The sequence below is a fragment of the Pimephales promelas genome, chromosome 15 (assembly GCF_988280905.1).
Source record: "Pimephales promelas chromosome 15, fPimPro1.hap1.1, whole genome shotgun sequence".
NCBI classification, from domain to species: Eukaryota; Metazoa; Chordata; class Actinopteri; order Cypriniformes; family Leuciscidae; genus Pimephales; species Pimephales promelas.
In genome coordinates, this window is record NC_142783.1 from 10687820 (window position 1) to 10711717 (window position 23898).

The following is a 23898-nucleotide window of genomic DNA, read 5'->3' on the forward strand; positions in this document are numbered from 1 at the left end:
AAAATTGTGTGTGTGTGTGTGTGTGTGGATGTCGACCGCCAGCTATAATGTGCGTTCTGCGCCTGCATGTAATGAGCCAACTGTCTATTTCTGCAGATATATTAGTCTATACATTCGTCATTCAAAAAGGAAAACCGATGCTGCCGACTGCAGATACACACGTAAACAAAGCAGCGCGTGCATACCGTTTAAATATCAATCCTGCTGAACACTTTATTTATTCCACTCCACTCATGTTAATATTCAAATATTCGCCAAGGAACACTCAGGTAAGATGACGTAACATAAGAACAGCCTTCAATCTTTACCGTTTTGACTTCTTTACTCGCTGTTTTGCTTTTATTATCGTGCACTGACTCTTTCACTTAGCTGAACAGCCAATCAGAGTTCTCTCTTTCCCCAACGGCCCGACGTCGATTCAACATGTCGAATCGCGCGGAACAAAACTAAACTTGGTGTGATCAGGCAACGCATTCTCACCCCAAGGCGTCACCTTTGACCATGCTTCAATATTTGACGTTTTAGGCGCCCTTTAGCGTCACTTACAAGAAGCGATCCTACGGCGTCCTCTAATGGCTCTTTCAGACTGCACGATTTTCAAAGTAGTCGGGTCGCTGCTCTTTTCACACTGCATGACTATCTTGGCCAGCATTCAGTCGCTGCTGTGTTCACACTGGACGATGGATCGGCGACAGAAGGTTTCACACTGCATGACTTTAGAAAAATCGCCGACAGACTCTGTCTAGCACGCTGCACGCAAACTACATTTCACAACAAACACGCGTGAGATATGAAAAGGACACAACGCGCGACACCACACGTGCAAGACCGGAGTTCTCACGTGAGACTTTTTTTTTCGACCCGGTTGTGGTACAGCTGGTGAAACAGACACGAGTGCTCCTGCCAAATTTCTACTAATTTTTCTTCCATTTATTGTGTCCAAATAGACCGAGAAGAAGCTTTTTTTGTTGAAACAATGCCATATCATGTTGATATGTGATCTATAACTCCTCCCCGAACTCCCTGCTGCTCTGTATCTTGCTCTCTCACTGGCTGCCGGTGATCGCCGATGTAAAAACACTTTTCACACAGCAGGATTTTGAATCGCCGACAGGTCCAGATATTTAGGATGCCAAATATCTCACGGGCGTCGGCGACTCGTCGGTGATTCTCTCAGTTCGCGTCTTTGTTCATTCACACTGCGTGATTGTCACTCGCGTGAACGAGCGCCGATTTGCCTGTGATTTCGGGCATTTGTCGGCGATTTCTCAAAACCTGTCGGCGAGCCAAAATCGTGGCTAAAATCATGCAGTCTGAACTCGGCATAACTGACGCCAAAGGAAAGCGTCTGTTAGAGGACGCGGTTAGGTTTAGGTGTGGGGTGGGGGTAGGGTACACGCGATCCTAGGGCGTCATCTAACTGACGCTAAAGGGCGCCTAAAGCGTCAGATATTGAAGCATGTCCAAATGCTTCCCAAGGCGTCAGTTAAGTGACGCCTTGGGGGTGAGAATGGGCTGGATCAGGGCTTCATGAACCAAGTGGTGAACTTGCAAGCACTGCCTTGAGACCCAGACCCAGCCTTGTTGTTGTTGTGTTCAGCCCTCTGCACATTTATCTGGACCGCATGCAGAGCTTCAGGAGCTCTGAGCAGCTCTTTGTCTGTTTTGAGGGACAGCAGAAGGGGAAGGCTGTCTCCAAACAGAGGTTGGATGGCATACGTATCTGGCACAAGGCTGCCATGCTCCTTTGGAGTGCGACCACACTCCACGAGGACTGTGGCATCATCCTGTGGGGATTAGCCAACTGCGACTCTCTAGCAGACATCTGTAGAGCATCAGGCTGAGTGACACATAATATCTGTCCGAGATTTGAGAATCTAAGGGTTTAAGTCAGTTTAATCCCGAGTGTTGTCAGGTACAAACATTTAAAAATGCGTCTTCTTCCCATGTGCGGTACTTCCTGGATGGAAGCACACCAGTTAGCAAACAGACTCCACTTTAAGGCATAGGCCTGCCTCATAGAGGGGGCTGTAGCCTGAGTGATACTGTCTATCACCGTTGCCACTTAACTTTTCCACGTCCTGTCCAGGGGCCAGATGAAGAGGTTCCAGAGTTTCACATATATTTTTTGCTACTTTTCCCTAATGCATTTTAAGATTTTGAGACTTTTTAATTTTAAGACTTAAAAAGCCCAATAAATTTTTCCACTCAAACCAGTTAAAAAGTATAATAGTAGTTTCAACAAAACAAAATCTATTTGAGGAATTGAAATGAGGTTGAAAAAAAAGTTGGGTTAAATTCCACTGTCGAATGGTCTCCTGAGCTCCTCTGAACCCCTTTCAGTGCCATGACATTTGCATTTCCTTCATAGCTTGACAAGTTTAGATTGTTGTCAGATAATGACATTTTTTAACAGTTTATATTTTTAGCAGTCAAATCTGCTGAGGTTCAATAACCTTAACACTATTCTCATGTCAAATGCCTGGCACTAATTTTTTCCCCAGCCTGTTGAACATTCAGACTTGACATTCAGGTTGATTGTTGAGGTTTGTTTGTCCTGACACACAGGAGTTGAAAGGTTAACCTCTTTTCACATGATGCCCTAATGTAATGGCTACAGCACTGACGTACAAAACGGAGAGAGTGTTCATTTTTCCATTTACGCTTAATTTAAGAAGAAATATTTTTAGTGCCCAATTGATTGTAAACTACATTTTATTGTCCAATACACTTAAGTAAACTGAAATTAATCGAAAAACATATAACAAAATCTGTTTAGCTCTTCTGAACTAGAATGACTAGATCGGGTGTTGCTGAACGTGCCCCAAAAATGAATGCAATGAATTTATCCTTTTGTTCAGACTCATACACTAATGTATAACACAATACAATAGAATTTATAGGTCATCACGTGTTAATTAACAAACTATTGTGCGTCTCTAAAAGCATCTCTTCATTAAAAGCGGGTTTTATGGATGGCTGGATGTGAATTTTGAGCATATATAACAGCTTAAAAAAACACTAGGAACAGATCACTGAAAATATATCAACACTTAGATACATTAGATATCAAATATGAGGAAATACATTTAAAGAACAAAAGAAAAATAAACAACCAAAAAGCAAAAAGCATTAAAAGTGTAGGAATAGGTCTTATTTAAAAATACAAGGTCTAAAGGCATCTGAAGGCAACTATACTTTCAGGTTTTCTTTTGTATGTATATTGCATATTATATTATTTACCATTATTAACCATAGATCTTATGACGCATTTATTGTGTACATTTATTGTCACTTCTCTCAAAAGCTTTCATTGGAACAATGCTTCAGGAAACTGAGCGCTTGTGTTTGCGCCTGCTATGAAAATATGATATTATTAACTAAAAAAATGGCCTATTATTAGTGAATTAAAAACAGTAAACTTGACCTACTTTCTCAATTTTTTTCCACATCATCCACAGTTTCTGGGAGATCAAACCTTTCATTTCTGGTAAAAGCATCACTAGTCCACTGTACAGAAAAGACATGGGCCCTGTATATGGGACAGAGAGAATAACAAAACACAAAAGACTGATAACAAACACAATGGAATTATTTGTATTGTCATTTCTGTAATTGAAAGACTTCTCGCCGTAGACAAGGGGAAGTTCTTGCCAAATAGCTAATCTGTATAACGGAGCAACAACCGCCCCAATGTCACTGGCTGAAGAGCATAGACCCAAGTTTCTGTAAAATAGGCAAAAAAATCTGTACATTACTAACAAAACATAACACAACTGATTGCATATATAAACAAATACCCAATCTTGAAAAGCAATACTCTTCAAGATAAACTCTATATTTCAAATCTTTACATGAAAGTTTCAAACAGTTTGATCAGGTTTGAAGGTTATTCAATTCCCATAAAGTTTGCATACTTGGGCATTTGAAAGAGCGACAAAGTATAAGCATTTGATATCGTTTATGCATTGTGGTTTATTGTTTATGCTATATGGATGCTAATGTGCTGTCAGTGGTGTGCTATTACTACAGCTGTTCTGAATAATCGTTAAGGTACTGATCGATGGTGGGACTTTGGGGATATTTAATTAAAAAAACCATAAAGGAGTAGTTCACTTTAAAATAAAAATAGGCCCATGATTTACTCACCCTTAAGCCATCCATGTGTATATGACTTCATTCTTTCAGACGAATACAATCTGCGTTATATTATTAAACACCCTGACGCTTCCGAGCTTTATAATAACAGTGTATTGCAACCATTGCAACCATCAGACTTAAGCTCAAAAAAGTGCATCCATCCATTATAAGAACTCCCAACGCATTCTCATCCTTTAACGTCATATAGAACGCTATATGACAAAACGGCGCTATACTACGCACATGGCGCCCGTTATCGTTAATATAACACATGCTGTGAGGGCTAAGTTTAGGTGTGGGGTAGGGTGTGCGTGTCATATTCACGCTAAAGGATTTATAACGTCTTGGGTTCGCGTGTTATATTAACGATAAAGGGTGCCATGTGCGTAGTATAGCGCCGTTTTTGCATATAGCGTTCTATATGACGTTAAAGGATGAGAACGGGCTGGAACTCCACATGGCTCCGGAGGGTTAATAAAGGCCTTCTGGAGCGGAGCAATGAATTTGTGTGAGAAAAATATCCATATTTAAAACTTTATAAAAGTAAAATAACTAGCTTCTGGCCAAACAAACATACAGAGTCCACTTGAACGTAACTCAACTTATGCGAGTAATGCAATGTACTGCTGATATTTATGCCACACCATGACACACTGATTGCTTTAATATACAAGTAGACTGCATATGGCCGTTTCGTTTGTCTGGAGGCTAGAATTTTACATTGTACCGTGTTAAATATAAATATTTTTCTTATACAAACTCATTGCTTTGCTTCAGAAGGTTTTTATTAACCTCCCAGAGCTGTGTGGAGCACTTTTATAATGGATAGATGCACTTTTTTTTAGCTTCTTTCTGATAGATATCATATGGAGAGATTATAGTCTATTCTATTTTGTGTGTTTTTGTGTGTATTTGGCACTGGTTATCCTTTTTTTTTATTTGATGTTCTTTTGTGATTTTGTTTTATTATGCACGCTTTATTTTTGGGACCCTTGACCATGATTTAGAGTGTAGGGTAACACCCCCATATTTTTCGGGAAGCCCGGATGACAGCTGATTAGCAGATGGACAGCTGTTGGTAATTGCCATGTCAAATCACAGACAGTTCAAAAAAACAATGGAACTGAAAACAGGGGCCTGTGACCCATGAACTCTGTTATGCAGCTCTATTTTTTTTTTTTGTTCTTTTTTTTTTTTAATTTCATTGTCTATATATTATGGTATGTACCTTGGTATACAAACAACTAAGGATCGATGTAAACCTCGCCTGTATCATGCCTCCCACTTAATTAATTTTCATTTAATGACTCACACTTTGATGGACATCACCTTCTTCTAGAATGCAGTGTGCATGTGTTATATCTATCCTAGCATTAATGAAGGTATAACCACGCTTGGGACAATGACTCATAAATTTACTAGAGCATACTTCCCACTCGGATATTTCACAATGCGTATTGGTTCAGGATCTTTTTCAGGCTTTATTAGAGACAGTCCACATGAGACCTCCCTCTCTCAGTTTTTCATCCAGCCGCAATCACTGTTTATGGGGAACCCCCTCCACGGGGGCCCCGAGGGCCCAGCAGGCCTTGCTTCCAACCAGATACGGCCTCATGGAGGAGAGAGAAGACTCTCTCACAAAGAAGAGCCTCTCTTCTTCGCCGCTTTCTCGGTCTCATTCTGCCTCAAACTGATACTGCAGTTCGACACCATTATTTACATCTGGACCGGACCACAGGCACGTTTCGCCCGTAAAGGTAATGGGCGTTAACCTTCCGGACAACTTGAGCAACAGTTTAACCAATCACCATACAACTAACCAATCTGAGCCCATAGCCTGTTTCTGAGGGAGTGGTTTCATAGACTCAGTCAACCAGTCGTTCAGGGGACAGAGGAGAGCGTGGCTTACAATAAAGGTGAAGTTTATGAAAAATAAGACTTTTAAAAAAAAGAAAAACCACGAATACATGTTATATTGCACCCCATAAACAGAATCATGCAAAGAAAAAAAGCAGTCAACCCCCCCTTTAAAGTTCTGAATTAAGGGCATGGCCACTTGAGTGACAGCTGGATTGCCTCTGCTGTCACTACTAGCCTTTTGTCTGTTGCCGTCAAGTCACCTCACCTAATCCCGCCTTTTTGCCCATTTTTGTTTATCCGGGAGTGACACGGTGCCAAGATGGCGACGGTCGGCTCCGCCCACTTTGAGCTTCAAAAATGCTCTTCAGAAACCTACGGGGGACGCCACGGACATCCAAAAAAATCCCAAAAAAGGAGAAAAGGCAAGAGAGAGAGAGAGAGAGAGAGAGAGAGAGAGAGAGAGAGAGAGAGAGAGAGAGAGAGAAATGCTTGCAACAAACCGTTGCATCAAAGTTTCTCCAAATAAAATGCACCATCACCGTTTCACAAGTTCAGAGTTGTTAGTGAATAAGACACTTGCCTTTGAATAAGAATAAGACACTTGCCTTTGGTGTGAGAGACCCGGGTTCGAATCCACTGTGAGACACCAATGTGTCCCTGAGCAAGACACTTAACCCCTAGTTGCTCCAGAGGCATGCCACCTCTGACATATATAGCAATTTTAAGTCGCTTTGGATAAAAGCGTCAGCTAAATGAATAAATGTAAATGAAGTCTAACCTCACATCGCTTATGCTGTCTTGAAATACACAATACCACAAGCATGTATGGTGTAATAGTTCAAACATCGAGTTACAAGCATGATGCGCAAAGATGTAGAATAAACTTTATTCGTGAATGTGTGAGAGATTGACATTTGGATTAGTCTGTCTAATCAACAGACTGCATGTCTTTGTCTCTGAGCTCTTGATGTTCTTCAGACAGTGTGTCAGTGAGGGGTGGCATCTCCTCTGTGAAGTTGAGCTCCTCTACGACCTGTTGCTCACCCTGAGCGTCGTCTAGACTCTCGGCACAGATGTCTGAGTCCTCGCAAGCCTCTGGCGGCATGTGGCGGCGAATGGTGAACGCCGCCGCGATCTCCTGTAGCCGAGCTTTCTCAGCCTTCACATTGAAGAGCTCTTTGGTCAGCGATGCTTCTGCGGGAGACTTACAGATTGGCTCAACGGGGGTTACTGGATCTTGACTGACCACTTCTGTTGAGACTGCCTCTTCCTCTTTAGTTACTGGAACTTCCTCGGTTGCTTCTGTAGCTTTCTCAGCAGCCACTGCATTGTCGGCTCCGGCCTGTTGGGATCCATTGAGCTTCTGAGACAGTGTTTTCCTCTCGTCTTGAAGCGCTCTACAGAGATTCTCAAGTTTCTGGGTCTTCAGGGTGAAGAGTTCAATCTCCTTCTCCTTCAGTGCTTTCTGCATGAAACAATCATGATCATATTGCTCCATATCTAGACTTTCAGCAATACTGAAAAACTGTGTCGAGATTCATACTCTTGATTCTTATTGTACAGCTTGTTTAGTTGCAAACATTAAATATACAGAGATGGTTCGCTGCATTCTACAATATTGATTTATGATGTATGAACTGAGCAACTTACATCTCCAACCATATCAAGAAGGGCTTTATTGCAGTTATCAAAACGGGATTTCCAGCCAGTTGCCTCCTTCTCCAACTTTTTCATCTTCTTTGCCATCTGTGATACAAATCAACATCTTAGCTTAGTGTTATTTTAGTAATAGACGTCGTGATTTTGCAGAATAAGATGTGCATTTTGTTGATCCTAGAACAACATTCCTGTTCAGGAAATGTAATGCTAACCTTACCATATCTAACCCTTACCCAAATGTTATTCCTAAAATCAGAGGGAAATGAATTACAGTAGAAGCATTTATTTCAGAAGAAGAATTTATTTCGTCTAACAAAAAGTTTTTAATAGTTTTAGTTTTAATTAACAACAAAACCTTGAAACCGAGAGACCCCAAGCCCCTTTTAATAGCTCAAAAATACACTTAATATTGATGAATTTTATGTAAAAAGACTGCAAACTAAATTTCAACAATGCAATTTGATGCATTCAAATAAAAAAAAATATTATATGTACTGTATATTATTTGACTATTGATTAATAGTTACTTGATATTTCTACAGTATTACTTTTTTTTACAATGTTCTTCTTATACGTTGAAGAATAATACAGTATAATGACTTAACAACTATATAGTGACAAGAAATGTGTCAGGGATACACACCTTGTCCATGTCTTGTTTGAAGCTGGCATACACACCACTGCTCTTAGATACCGTTCCTTGGAATTCATCAAACTTCTCCGAATACACAGCAAGCTATCCGGAAAACAAGTGAGTTATTTTGTGAACAAATATACAGTATGATAAAAAAAGTAGAGATCGGTAATATTTGATGAAAACGTACTTGGGCTTTCATGTCAGTCTCTTGTACTTTCAGAAGTTTAACCTGTATTTTGGCCTCTGCAGTCTGCTTCAGTAACTGGAAAATACATAGATAGAAGTAGTTAAATAGTCCTAGAAAAAAATAGTATACCTATTTCAAGAGATAAGTTATTTGCTTAAAAACAGAATGGCAATCATTTATGGTTTATATTTCTCTGGGCTCAAAATAGCAGTAGCACCTCATTGCAGTACACAAGATCCAGGGGGCGGAGTCGGATCCAGATCTGAGGGGTGGAGTTGTGTAGGTTAGGGGTGGGTTTAGGGATCAGGGGGTGGAGCTGGGTAGGTTTAGGGGTGGGTTTAGGGATCAGGGGGTGGAGTTGGGTAGGTTTAGGGGTAGGTTTAGGGATCAGGGGTGGAGTTGGGTAGGTTTAGGGGTGGGTTTAGGGATCAGGGGGTGGAGCTGGGTAGGTTTAGGGATCAGGGGGTGGAGTTGGGTAGGTTTAGGGATGGGATTAGGGATCAGGGGGTGGAGTTGGGTTGGTTTAGGGGTGGGTTTAGGGATCAGGGGGTGGAGCTGGGTAGGTTTAGCGGTGGGTTTAGGGATCAGGGGGTGGAGTTGGGTTGGTTTAGGGGTGGGTTTAGGGATCAGGGGGTGGAGTTGGGTAGGTTTAGGGATTAGGGGGTGGACCTGGGTGGGTTGGGGTAGGTTTAGGGATCAGGGAGGGGATGGAGTTGGGTAGGTTTAGGGGTGAGTTTAGGGATCAGGGGGTGGAGATGGGTAGGTTTAGGGGTGGGTTTAGGGATCAGGGGGTGGAGTTGGGTAGGTTTAGGGGTGGGATTAGGGATCAGGGGGTGGGTTTAGGGATCGGGGGTGGAGATGGGTAGGTTTAGGGGTGGGTTTAGGGATCAGGGAGTGGAGCTGGGTAGGTTTAGGGGTGGGTTTAGGGATTAGGGGGTGGAGCTGGGTAGGTTTAGGGACCAGGGGGTGGAGATGGGTAGGTTTAGGGGTGGGTTTAGGGATCAGGGAGTGGAGCTGGGTAGGTTTAGGTATGTGTAAGGGTTAGGGTGGATCTGGATCTGGATCCGGATCTGGATCCGACTCCTTCCCGTGGATTTCATGTTCTGCAGTGAGGACCATCTCCAAAATAGCAGCAAGATAAATTAGCATACTGTATGCAAGATCATTTATGCAATAAAAATGTACTATTTGCAGTTGTGGTCATTCTTTTCTTTAGATATTTTACTCACAAGCTCCTTCTCCAGTTTGTGTTTCTCCTCCGCTTCTTTGAGCATTACGTTGGCTTTTGAGAGTTTTGTCTCCATTAATTTCTGATGCAGGTCTCGGTGCTTGAACACTTTTTCAAGATTCTGCATGAAGAATGAAGAACCAAAAACAAGATTATAAAATTGTTCTTAAATTATTCTTACTTCTATCCATATTCTACTTAAGGACTAGGTTTGAAGCACTTTATTCAGAACAGGGTTATTATATTTAACTAAAACAGTAAAAAAAAAAAAAAAAACATGTGTATTACTTCAAGTTCAAGTTTCAATTACTTGAAATAAAATAAACATTAATTGAAATAAAATATAATTAAACTTATTTTAAGCGGTAATAAAAACTACCTAACAATATATATATATATATATATATATATATATATATATATATATATATATATATTTATAAATTAATGTATATATATATAAAAACTACGTAACAATATATATATATATATATATATATATATATATATTTATAAATTAATGTATATATATATATATATATATATATATATATATATATATATATTTATAAATTAATGAAAATTACCAAAAATACAAATTAACTAAATTTACTATTCAACTAAAATGAAAACAGAAAATATATTCCGTTGAGATGACCAGGAAAAATGTCTCAATTTCCCTTGTATATCCTATTGTCTTATCAAGGATCTCAATGAATGTAAAATATCACTTATTGGAATGATATGATCTCAGGTCAAACCAGAGTGACCTCCTGTTGGTTTTCCGTACCGCCTCTCGCTGGTCACATTTTGTTATGAGGTCCTTGAGTTTCTCAGCCAGATCGCTGTTCTCCTGGCACAGTTTGTTGTTGCGGCTGCTGTGCTCCTCGATCTGGGCCTGGATGTCCGTCAGCGTGTTCTGAAAATGCGTGGTGATTTCCTTCCTCTTGAGATCATCTTCACGACACCTCTGTAGGGTTTCCTCCTGCACCAAAAGCGTCATCAGACAAATGTGAGTTGTAGTAAAGAAGTGTGTTCTAGTAAAAAAAAAAACATCTTGGTCATAATGACCAACACATTCTCATCCCAAGGGGTCATATACGACACTTTTGCCAAAGCGTAGACATCCAACGCACATGGCACCCTTTAGCATCAATATAACAAGCACAGAGTATGGGTAGGTTTAGGTCTGGGGTAGGGTTAGCGTTAGACCACTAGGAGGCGCCTTCTGGCCCATCTATATCTGCGTCTCATATTGACGCTAAAGGGTGCCATGTGCGTTGGATGTCTACGCTTTGGCAAAAGCGTCGAATATGACACCTTGGGATGAGAATGTTATGACATGTTATCTTGTGTTTTGTTGTGTTTGTCAGTAGGGGGTGATATTGTAATATAAAAACCTTTTAGTCAGTTCCCATTACTTAACAGAAATATAGTTTCTACAGTATTTATTAATCTTTGTTTACAATATTCACAACTCTCGGAATGGTTTTAGCCCGTTATTGAATGTTGTTAATGTATTTGGCCTTGACGAACAACAATACTATATGCAATGTCCCTGAAATCAAGTGAGCCTGGTAGAAGGCCCCTTTCCACCTGGTTTTAAAGAACAACTCTGGTGCAAAATGAACCTTTGGTCAAATAACACATTGGTACCTACTCAACCATTCTCTGAGATTTATTTTCACGATAATTTTCATCAACTAGGTAATTTTCATGATCATTTTCATGATAATTTTCAGCGATTTATTTTCATGATATTTTCATCGACTAGGTACCAATTTAGACCAAAGGTTCATTTTGCGCCGGAGTTGTCCTTTAAGATGCATTTTCGGTGATAATGCATCCTCCCGATAGCGCTACCTCCCGAAATTAGTTTTTGCAGGGTGGGACTTCTTTAGTATAGACTTGTTACTACTAATAGACACACAGACATGCTGATGTGAGCATAAGATATGCTGCTGCTGCATAAATCTACATAAATCCCGTAGCATATCTTGGCAAGTGGAGCTGGGGAAGGTGGAGCGCCCACAGCAAACATTGAACCAGGCTATTTAAATGTTGAGCAAGCAAGAGGTCAATCAGCTTGTGTCATGTGATAGCTTGCAAATTGCATGTTAAGGACCAAAGCCTGCGCCCCATAGAGTTTCATGACTGAACTAGATAATAATAATTCATTACATTTATATAGCGCTTTTCTCTGCACTCAAAGTGCTTTACATAGGAATCTCCTCAACCACCACCGATGTGCAGCATCACCTGGATGATGCGACGGCAGCCATACTGGGCCAGAACGCCCAACACACACCAGCTTACTGGTGGAGAGGAGACAGAGTGAGAGTAGATATGTAATACAAATGTTCATTCTTAGTTCATGTTAGCCCTAATATTAACAGACTCAACACAACTGGATTTTAATAATGTATTAGTAAATGTTGAAATTAACATTAACTTAGATTGATTAATGCTTTAGAAATACTTTCATATAACAAATATAGTTAATTAATGTTAAAGGAGAACTTCGGCGCAAAATGAACCTTTGGTCTAATTACACATTGTTACCTAGTCAACCGTTATCTGAGATTTGTTTTCATGATTGCCGAATGTAAATAGTTTTATCTCTAAAAACAGTTTAGCCTATAACGCTAGTATAACGCTAGTAGATAGGGCATATAGAGTAATGACAAATAAAAATCGCTTGTTATTACCACTAACAAGCCTCAAAATAGCCCCACAGTAACACGACAGCATAATAAGGGTCCCTACATTCAAACCGAAGCATTGAGAAGTTTGTCAGTGTCCATACAGTTTAATAAGAAGATATTTTATACATACAGTCAACTTCGCGAATACAGGAAGAAGCCATCTTTGAAAAATAGTCTCTACCAATCGATCTACGAACGCCGATCCAAGTGCGCTGAACTGTGCAGAATCTCATATGGTCCGTTGTTTCCGGAAGAAACACAAACACCAACCATTTTCTTCTCTTCAATATGTACATGTAGACTACTGTTCATGCTCACCTTATCACCTTATTCACATCTCACCAGCGCACATGGATCGGCGTTCGTAGATCGACTGGTAGAGACTATTTTTCAAAGATGGCTTCTTCCTATATTCGCGAAGTTGACTGTATGTATAAAATATCTTCTTAATAAACTGTATGGACACTGACAAAGTTCTCAATTCTTCGGTTTGAATGTAGGGACCCTTATTATGCTGTTGTGTTAGTGTGGGGCTATTTTGAGCCTTGTTAGTGGTAATAACAAGCGATTTTTATTTGTCATTACTCTATGCCCTATATACTAGCATTATACTAGCGTTATAGGCTAAACTGTTTTTAGAGATAAAACTATTTTGACTAGGTAACAATGTGTAATTAGACCAAAGGTTCATTTTACGCCGGAGTTCTCCTTTAAACCTTAATTTAAAGTGTTACCACTTTGACACACTTTTGTCTTTTTATTTTTGTCGAGCATGTTTTGATTTGTGCTCATTAGTAGATATCAGTGTTTAAAGCAATATAAGATGTTTTGACACAATCATATCCATGAGATTGGATGATATTGGCACCTTTAACGTCTTGTTGTGTCTTTGCAGCTCTCTGCACAGGCCTTCTAGTTTACTGCGGGCCAGAACAGCTCGGCTGTGTTCACTCTGGAGCTGATCCTTCTCCTTCAGCACCTGGAGAAGTTTCTTCTGCAGGACCTTCAGCTGTTTCTGGTCTGATCGGTGCTCTTCCAGCTGCAAGTTATTTGCACACACAATGTTGTTATGATCTCTTTTGTTATAGAAAACAAACAATTTTAATACAACAAGCTAAATCTAAAAAAATATTCGAGAATTCATTAATTTGTGTACAATAAAGACTAGTTTAAAGTCTAATATGGGACAACCCTAAATAAATCTGTACTGAAATAAAATATATTTTATAGACAGATGTAAAGCCTGTTTGTTTCTGAATATACTTAAAATGGTTTTACAAAGCTGTGAAAATAAATTTAGGCTGAATATGTGGATATTTACAGTACCCTTGTTGTCTAAGAGTGCGTTCCAGTCCACTTTTAGACACACACTTGCAAAGTTTCCTAAGCACTTCCCCTCGGGGGAATCCCTGCCGCCATTTTGTAGTGCGTTCCACTTCGCAAAGTGGACGAGGGAGGTTTATATGGATAGGCCCTCACTCCCTCTATTTTGACAGAGGGAGCAAGTCGACTTCATATGTACACTTCAGGCACCTATATGTCCCACAACGCATTACGATTTTGACGTCACCACATATCTCGTCTAATCACCACCACAACAAACAACTCTATGACACAAACACACCTATTTTCATTTGGATGCAGCATTAAACACATTTTTAAAGAGAATTTAAAGTGCTTAGGACGTTCCAATTCAGCCCATTGCAGTTTCAGTAGTGGGCACTCGTGTAAGCAATGACGTGAAGTCGTGAACGACATCTGAGTGATCGAGACGGAGGGAAGTTAGCGAGTGAAGGGCATGACAATTTTGGACTGGAACGCAGCATAAGTTAGTTAAGTAGCAGCACACCAGCATACAATGTTAGAAATACATTGTTTTTATTAGGTATTGAAACGTGTTTTTTTTATGTTTCAAATGTTGAACATTGTTAATGATTGTACTCACCAGTTCTGCATGTTTTTTGATGAGAGCTTCTAGTTTCTGCTCAGGCGTTCCCAGTTTATTCAGACTTTGCATGAGCAGCATGGCTTCCTTCCCTGTGATTATTGACACAATTTACTTTGGTCACACTGTTTGATTGAGAAGTGTAAAAATAAGCAGTATAAAGTGGAAATACTTGTTTTAATTTATCATTAATCACATTGCCAGTGATTTAAATGGAGTAACATGTTAAATAACTTGCATTGGTGTCACTCACCGAGGCCTTTAAGCATCTTCTTTTCCATTTTCTGCTCTTTGGCCTTGCCTGGAACAGCCTCTTCCTCAACATCCTCAGGCTCACCTGGCTGTTCGCTCACCTGATAGGTGTTGATAATGTCCTCCAGCTGCTGACTCAGATCCTCAGTGAGGTCATTGTTCACATCAGCCTTGCTGTCTCCATTCGTAGGTTGTGAACAGCTCTCCATCCTGATGATATTTTACTATTGAGACAGGGCAGAGTCAGTGAAAGATGATGGGATGAATTCAGTGGTGGAGGAAGTACTGAATCTCAGTACTTAAGTAAAAGTACAAATACCCGGATAAATATTTACTTTAGTAAAAGTAGAAGTAACACAATGACAACCATACTTAAGTAAAAAGTAAAAAGTACTTTATTTTAAATGTACTTTAAGTATTAAAAGTAAAAGTACTTGCATAACAGTTTATTATCTTAATGTCTATTTTCTAATGAAACTTGCTACTTGCTACTTAACCGGGCTTTTACCCCCTCATAACTTGAGACAGGGAAGTTTGATTTAATTCATTATATTACTCTCCACATTAAGTGTGATAGGTAAGAATAAAGTGATATCAGTTCATAAAGTTAATAACATAGACCGTTTCCCGGGAGGTACACATAACGTTACTTACAAAAATAAGTTATCAATGAAATAAATTCAGCAAATAAATGTTGTACTAAAATGTAAATGTTTGACAATAAATATATAACAGTAATAGAATAGCTTTACAGTAAACAGTTTTTTTTTTTTTTTTTTTGCAGTACTAGCCTATCTTATATTAATGACGCAAGACCATGTAAACAAAACAAAAAAAAACACAGCCAATGTCCAATGTGGCAATTAGTTATAGGATAACGGACACGGCGCATCAATGATCATCATGTTTGTAGCATGATCCAGGGGATTAAAACGTCCAAAATATATTTCAGGCCTAGTGGAGTTTGTAACTAATAATAGTAGTAAACGTGTAAAGTTGCATACAATGGAAATACTCATGCTGTGCATTATCTGTGCTGTTGTCCAGTAACTCCGGTTGGAATTTTCACCCCGATATGGCCAATATTATGAAGCTGCAGACTCGGAGCCTGCATCTACAGTCCCCCACCGAGAGTCCCGCATTCTCAGACCCCTCGTTTTTCGAACACAGCGCCTCCTGCTGTTCAAAAGATCGAATAACACCCGCACACAGAGTACAGCGCATTATCCAAATGCAATTAAAAACAATAGGATGCAATATTACGGTCTTCAAATAAATTATCCAATAAATATTTGTGTTCCCTGCTTAATGCATGTGTCAAAAAACTAATTGTTACTGATGGAAGGGATACAATTAGCAGATTGAACTATCTTCAGAAAAATAGTAAGGCTATGTGATATTATATTGCTACAATGTTTTTTTAAAATATTTTTTTTTTAAATTAAAATTCCAATTTTTCTTTCAGTTCAAACTATAATGGTCTAATTAACATTACCATGCTAACATTACAATATCAATATTGTTTTTGAATGCGAAGCAAAACAAATCAGAATAGACAAAACACCAATAATAAACAATTCTGTACTTCATTTAATGATCACCTAAACATCATCTTGCTGTAAAGAAAAAAGGAAGAAAAAACAGTGTTCGTGACTTAACTTTTTGTCTTCAATTGCATTAAAAAAACTCATTTATAAGTCACTTTGCATAATCATAAAATTATATGTTGCTGGATTCGGCAGGGGCAACTCCATAGGACCGATAGCACATGTCTTATGATGTTTTAAAAAGAAAGAAAGAAAAAAAGAAAAATATGTTTGCAAATGTTAGTTACCATGTTGCACTGCTCTGTTGGAGTGTCCCTTGAGAATCTCAAGTTGAGATGTTTTTAAACTTTGGACAACTTTGTGGGTTTGAAATATATGGGGGCACAAAATGGGCAGTGAAAATAACTGCAGCATTTAAGACATTTCTACAAAAAGTCCAAGGCTAAAGGCTAACGTAAACGTAAGCTATCTAAATATATTCGAGGGGAAGAGGGCGAAAAAACATACATTAACGGCTCAAATCTTGTTACAAACTATCTTTACAAATAGCTATTAAATGGACTATTCATATGTTGTATCGATGAGCTAAATTAGTTTTATTAAAAAATTAATCAAACGAGTAGGCTACTACGATTTGCTATAAAATTGAAGATAGCCTACTCATGTTTTGTTCTTCACATGTTTATCCGATACAATTTGATAGGAGGCGCTGTCTCGAAAAACGAGGGGTCTGAGAATGCGGGACTCTGGGTGCAGGGGGACTGTAGATGCAGGTCTCCGAGTCTGCAGCTTCATACTACTCGATATGGCTGCCGCGCTACCGAAGCGCCATCTAGTGGCCGTTACCAAAAAAGCATCAGAGTTTCGCCTCTTGTTCTTCTATACTCTTAATAACTATGTTTGGCAGTAAACGAGATTAATTCATGGTGTAATTCTGAACCTCTTGGCTTGCCATAATCCTAACCAAACGAAACATATTACACACGGTGTGTTTCCTATGCACGTAAAAACTAATTTTCGCGTATGAGTTGCATGATAAACACACTGCGTGCGAGACGCATTTAGTTGATATACTGTATCTATGGCAACCAAACGTCACTGGTGAGACAAACGTGCAACGAATGATTACGTCAGATTACGTTTTGGCAGGGGAAAAACTGATCAGAAAATGTAACGAAAATGTAACAGAAGTTGTAGAAATGTAGTGGAGTAGAAAGTATAATAATTGCTGCAAAATGTAACGAAGTAAAAGTAAAAAGTAGGCACTATTTATTGTACTTAAGTAAAGTAAAGATACGTGAAAAATGTACTTAAGTAAAGTAACGAAGTATTTGTACTTCGTTACATTCCACCACTGGATGAATTTGTTACTACTAAATTATGAAAACTTCTTCAAACTATGTTTCATCTTGTGTTTTATTACAAGATTGGATATTATGGTAAATTTTTACAATAAGGTTTCATTTGAGCATTAGTTACCTGGATTAATTAATGAACTAACAATGGCCAACTCGTCTGCGGCTTTTATTGTTATTATTAGTGGTTCAAGCTCTGAATAAATGGTAAAAAGGTGTTGAAAATGGTGTTGTTAAAGAAGAATGGAAACTTTTATGCCATAGGTGACACTTTAACTGGGTGAACAACCTTATTTCCTATGCAAAATTACTTTAAAATGACTCAAAAATGGTTTGCTGTACGATTCTAAAGAAGCATGCAAACTTTTACAGAGATCAGAACAACTGTTAAAAAAACGTTAAAAATGCCTGTATTGGCTGAAAATAGTATTTTCCCTCTGTAATTAAAGTGGTTAAATGCTTGCTAAATAAAACTTATTTTTTTATACATGTGCTTAAAGGCTTTAGAACGATTGAACCCCGATAATTGCTTCTTGCAGCTATATTTATTATTATGTATTATTTACATCAGTGTATATTATATTAATCTCACCATTTAATACTACGTTTTTAAAATCAAAAGTCCTGTTAATGAATGCACTGTGAACTAACATTAACAAAAGTTAATAAATGCTTTAAGAATAGGCTTTATTGCTTCCTTTTAGTTCATGTTAGTTTACTCATTTTAACAAATGATACCTTATTGTAGTGTTACTGATATTTTTTTAATGTAATGACAATGATTTTTAAGTCACTTTAGAAGTGAGTCTACTTTGATTAACACAATTTCTGATTAATAAATGTTTTATTCATATATATATATATATATATATATATATATCTTTTTAATACTTTTTAAGGGAAAATATATTTTCCAAAATGATGTTTGGCAATAGCAGTGTGTATAATGTATGTAATAATGTAATAGCAGGCTACACATACTAAGTAGTGATTTTTTTAGGTTGAATTTCCCTGATTGTTTCACTATTCATAAATTATTTAAAACTAAACTATTTAAAAGCTTTAAATAATGCATAAACAGAGGGGTCAGAAAAGTTCGCCTAAAAAATCTCTTATGTGTTAAAAAGTGTACATGCACATTAGAGCTTGTGAGATAACTGCTTTGAATTGATGTAATTACTTATTCTAAAGAGCTGCTTAGGGTTGTTTACCCCCTGAGATACAGAGCAACTGTCTGTTACCCCTGTTTATCTGGTTAAATTTAGCCGCTCATGCAGTCCAGGCTGATAACTCCCCCTGATTTCACAAGCACATGGCACCTGTTCATGGCCTGAAGTCTATTTCAAGAGACCCTTAATATGGTCAACTTGTCTGCTTATTCTTCAGCATGTCAATGTTCAAATGATATGTTGAAAAATTGCATTGCTCATTTTAATAAATAAAAGCCTACAATGAAAGTTCATGCATTGCAATGTATTGCACTGATTTTTCAAGGACTCAACGGACACACAAGACCTTCAGCCTAAGAAATTCAGCCTATAACATGTTGTGTTACACTTAAAACATGTTGAAATATATATTTACTTTTACAGTATGGCTATCAAACATCCAGTCAAACCAATTCACATTTAAAAAACTATGATAACAGTGCATGAGACTGAAGACGTGAAGAAACACTTACCAGCAGGAGCAGTGAGAGAGTGAGTGGAGCCGAGCCGAGTCAGGACACACACAGCAGCTGCGTGACACCTCAAAATAATCAGGAGGGATCGTGCTCACACTGTTGCACTGAACACACAACACACTGAACACTCAATTCTGTCCACACTGAGATTCCAATCATGTTCTGCAATGTATGAAATTTAAATCATGTTCATCTACAGTAAAAAATCTGTGACCTTTTGTCAAACACGTTTTGATTGTTGTGAAATCTGTAAATATGCAGGATGAAGCCAAAAATGTTTCCATACAAATCAAAGCATTTTAAAATTTTTATAAATTATCATTTGAAATTGTGAATTTCAGGAAATTTCCAGTCCAGGTCTAGTTTATATATATATATATATATATATATATATATATGCTTTTGTCGTTTCTTTTTACATTTTGAGGTTAGTTTAAAGAGAATTAAGCATATTTTCTAACCATTTAGGTTAACTAGCATCCAATGTTAAAAAAAAAAAAAAAAACGCTTTAATTTTCTCATAATATACATTAAACATCACATTTCTCAAAGAGTCTGAAAATGGTTCATTCAAAGATCCAGTCTTTCTAAATCCCTCCTTTCGAGAGCCTCTGCTCTGATTGGTCAGACGGACTGGGTAACAATGGCGTTTTTTCTATATCAATTCCAGCCTATCGAGTCCTCATCCTTATGAAGTGCAGCAAAGCATTTGCAGCTCTGAAAACAGCGTCTTCTCAACATGTTGACAAGACGAATCAAACTCTTTCACACCACAACTACAATGTTTTAGGGTCATATTGTTCGCGAATGCCGTTGAAGACCATAGGCTGGCGTAATGCAAATTTATTACATTGTTACGTAGGTTTGTAACAGGAAGTGAGACTTGAATAGATTGCCGAAGTTATCACATCACTTTGTAGGCCAAAACGCGGAAGTGAGTTAGCATTTTAGCACTCCCGGTTCCCTCTCTCTAAAGTCTATGGGATCTTTGAATGGGTTTTTGCTAAATCGTCTAAAATAAGGTGAACAAAGCCTCTAGATATTTTGTATTATTTTATCTATGAGATTAAAACACACCAGTTATAACCTGCTTGTGGTTTTTTAAACTTATATTGTTGTGTTTTTAAAAAACTTTACATAGGCTATAAAGTATAGATTTATACATTTACATATAAGTATACAATGTATACATTTTGGATTAACTTGTAAAGATTATCTTGATAGACAAAACGTGTGAGGGTCACAACTCTTTGTTGAACACAGATCTTATTTTTTGCCATTTTCCAAAATGGGGAAAATGCATAGCTTTTTGATCGAGGGAACCCGTGCGCCGCTAACTTCCGAGTTGTCCTACAAAGTGACGTCATCACTTCAGCACTCTATTGCTGACAACTCGTTACGGCAGTTCATTATCGATTCTTTCCTTTAAGAGAAAATTACTTTATTTATCATGCACTTTGATCTTTGACGCTTTGCAGACCTTTTACATTCACAAACAGCTATTTTACTCACTACATGAAAGGTAATATTCAAAAAAAGCATAATAGGGGCACTTCAATCATATGAAATTGTGAATCTCGTGAAACATTTAAAAAATGTCCAGATCCTATTTCACTACAAAAAAAAAGCTTATATGTGATTAGTCTACCGATTAACGATTAATTATATTTTCTCTACATTTTTAATTTGTTCACACACAAAACAAATTCTCATGACTTTAATATGGGGGGGAAATGTAATTAAATTTTTATAAAAAAGTGTTTGCACTGCATGCTAGCCATCAATTTATGCTGATTTAAATTTTTAAAAAGATTTGTAATGTGCTTAATTATGAAGAAAACAATGTAAACATGCAAAACTTTTAAAAATGTATATGTTAAAAAAGAAAAAGAAAAAGAAATGTATGTTATGCATTTAAGGTATTTTCCGAAAATAATTTGGATATATATATATATATATATATATATATATATATCTGCATTCATCTCAGTGTGTGAAAAGAGTCTAAAGGCAGAGCATGGCTAACAGAGTGCCATGTGTTCCGGATGGGTAAATGTTGACAGCTGGTTTTGACAGTCTATTCATTAGTGACTTGATAAACAGTGCTGGGAAAGGCATTCAAGAGAAGTGTTTCCCATGAGTCTTGCTTTATGCCTAAATAAATGCGAAGGAGCTCTCCACTTGGGCTCAGGCTGGTAAGCTTCTTCAAAATACAATCAAATTCAATTTATATTTATTTTTTTACTTTGTTCATTTTGTTTCCACTGATCTTGAAAATTCAAAAATTACTGTATATAGATTTACAGTCATACAACATCCAAAATTGCATCCAAAAGTGATATAATAAAAACATTTACATTGTTTTGAAACCATCAGCTGTTGCATTTGTTTTATTGCCATGTCTTGATTTCTTTAATTTACTTTGTCTTACACTTTTTGTCAGCTGTTCCCCCATTATGCCTCAAAAGGCCTGTTTTTTTTTTCTGCTGATGTAGTTGAATGGGGATTATGTGAGGAGCACATGTTCAGTTCTTTTGTTTTTGCCTTTTTGTTGTCTTTTTGTACCTCGTGGTTAAATCGGTGAAGGTAGAGCAGATGAAAGGGAAAATGCATTGACTGGAGCTGCACAGGTCAACAGGAACTACAGCGTTTGAGCTGGAGCTCAGCAGAAGGCAACAGGTCTGAAATGAGGGCAAAGCATTACAGACTATTTGAACTTAAAGAAAAAAGACATTATCATGTCCTTAAACTACATCAAGAACTTCTATGAGGGATGCGTAAGTAAGACAGAACTAATGTGTGCTGGTGATGTTGATGCTGATTATGTTTTATTATTTTTTGTTGAAAAATCAGATCAAGTTCTCTGCATTGATTATATGTCGTTTTAATGGGCGCTTTTAATTTTTTTTTTTAATAATTTAGTGACAACCTTGCCAACAGATTTTGGGTGTGTTTGTGAATTATTTGATTTTAGCAGTTTGTTTGTCTTTTGTTTGAGGTCTTGTCTTGTAAATACAGCCACGTTTATATGGACACTTGTCGGATGAATCCGAACATATTTACCGGAACACTAAATAAAGTGCGTTTATATGTCACAAATGGAATTAACAAATGCTTCAAAAGGGAAAGTTCACTCAAAATTGAAAAATAATTTCTTGAGAAATGAGATTGGAAGTGGAAAACACACAAACTGACCAACAACGGCAACTTTTAGATGCCATCCTTCTTTTTTTTTAGCTCAACTGTTTTGATTGTGGGAAGTCAAAGGCAGTGATGGACACATCTATGCTGCATTCAAAAATCCATCAGATGAAGGACACAGGAAGTAAAGCTAACATTGGATTCTGACGTGCTTTGATTACTTTCTATTGTGGAATGCTTCCTCTGAAGGCAGCCTTTTTACATTTTCTGAAGCTCAAACGTGCTGCATAACCCAATAATAAACCTCATTGGTTCTTGCTGAAGCTCAAATGTGCGTAATATGAGAACAAATCTCATTGGTTCTTGCTGAAGCTCAAACGTGATGCGTAACATGAGAATGAACCTCATTGGTTCTTATTGAAGCTCAAACGTGATGCGTAACATGAGAATGAACCTCATTGGTTCTTGTTGAAGCTCAAACGTGATGCGTAACATGAGAGTGAACCTCATTGGTTCTTGCTGAAGCTCAAACGTGATGCGTAACATGAGAATGAACCTCATTGGTTCTTGCTGAAGCTCAAACGTGATGCGTAACATGAGAGTGAACCTCATTGGTTCTTGCAGAAGCTCAAACGTGATGTGTAACATGAGAATGAACCTCATTGGTTCTTGCTGAAGCTCAAACGTGATGCGTAACATGAGAATGAACCTCATTGGTTCTTGCTGAAGCTCAAATGTGATGCGTAACATGAGAGTGAACCTCATTGGTTCTTGCTGAAGCTCAAACGAGATGCGTAACATGAGAATGAACCTCATTGGTTCTTGCTGAAGCTCAAACGTGATGCGTAACATGAGAATGAACCTCACCTCATTGGTTCTTGTTGAAGCTCAAACGTGATGCGTAACATGAGAATGAACCTCATTGGTTCTTGCAGAAGCTCAAACGTGATGCGTAACATGAGAGTGAACCTCATTGGTTCTTGCTGAAGCTCAAACGTGATGCGTAACATGAGAATGAACCTCATTGGTTCTTGCAGAAGCTCAAACGTGATGCGTAACATGAGAGTGAACCTCATTGGTTCTTGCTGAAGCTCAAACGTGATGCGTAACATGAGAATGAACCTCATTGGTTCTTGCTGAAGCTCAAACGTGATGCGTAACATGAGAATGAACCTCATTGGTTCTTGTTGAAGCTCAAACGTGATGCGTAACATGAGAATGAACCTCATTGGTTCTTGCTGAAGCTCAAACGTGATGCGTAACATGAGAATGAACCTCATTGGTTCTTGTTAAAGCTCAAACTTGATGCGTAACACGAGAATGAACCTCATTGGTTCTTGCAGAATCTCAAACATGATGCGTAACATGAGAGTGAACCTCATTGGTTCTTGTAGAAGCTCAAACGTGCTGCATCAACAACAGCATCAGCTCGTTCTGTGTGTCATTGCGCCATTTCTATGTCATTGCACATGGGCAACATTTTCCATTAGATCGATTGTAATCAGAATACACTGATCTATGAAAACGCACTTATACTGTTTTCATTTTGTAGCTCCGG

At 38.1% G+C, this 23898-nt stretch overlaps 1 protein-coding gene across 1 annotated transcript; it reads right to left on the reverse strand.

Moving 5' to 3' along the window:
* Nucleotides 1–6870: 6870 nt before the first annotated feature.
* Nucleotides 6871–14831, reverse strand: txlnbb (taxilin beta b). Its single transcript, XM_039674188.2, has 9 exons — nt 14615–14831; nt 14362–14453; nt 13285–13455; nt 10502–10696; nt 9713–9832; nt 8484–8558; nt 8303–8395; nt 7651–7746; nt 6871–7465 (listed from the first exon to the last, which is right to left on the reverse strand). Exons 1-9 carry the CDS (start codon nt 14820–14822, stop codon nt 6929–6931), a joined length of 1587 nt encoding a protein of 528 aa, XP_039530122.2. The 5' UTR covers nt 14823–14831; the 3' UTR covers nt 6871–6928.
* Nucleotides 14832–23898: the final 9067 nt, after the last annotated feature.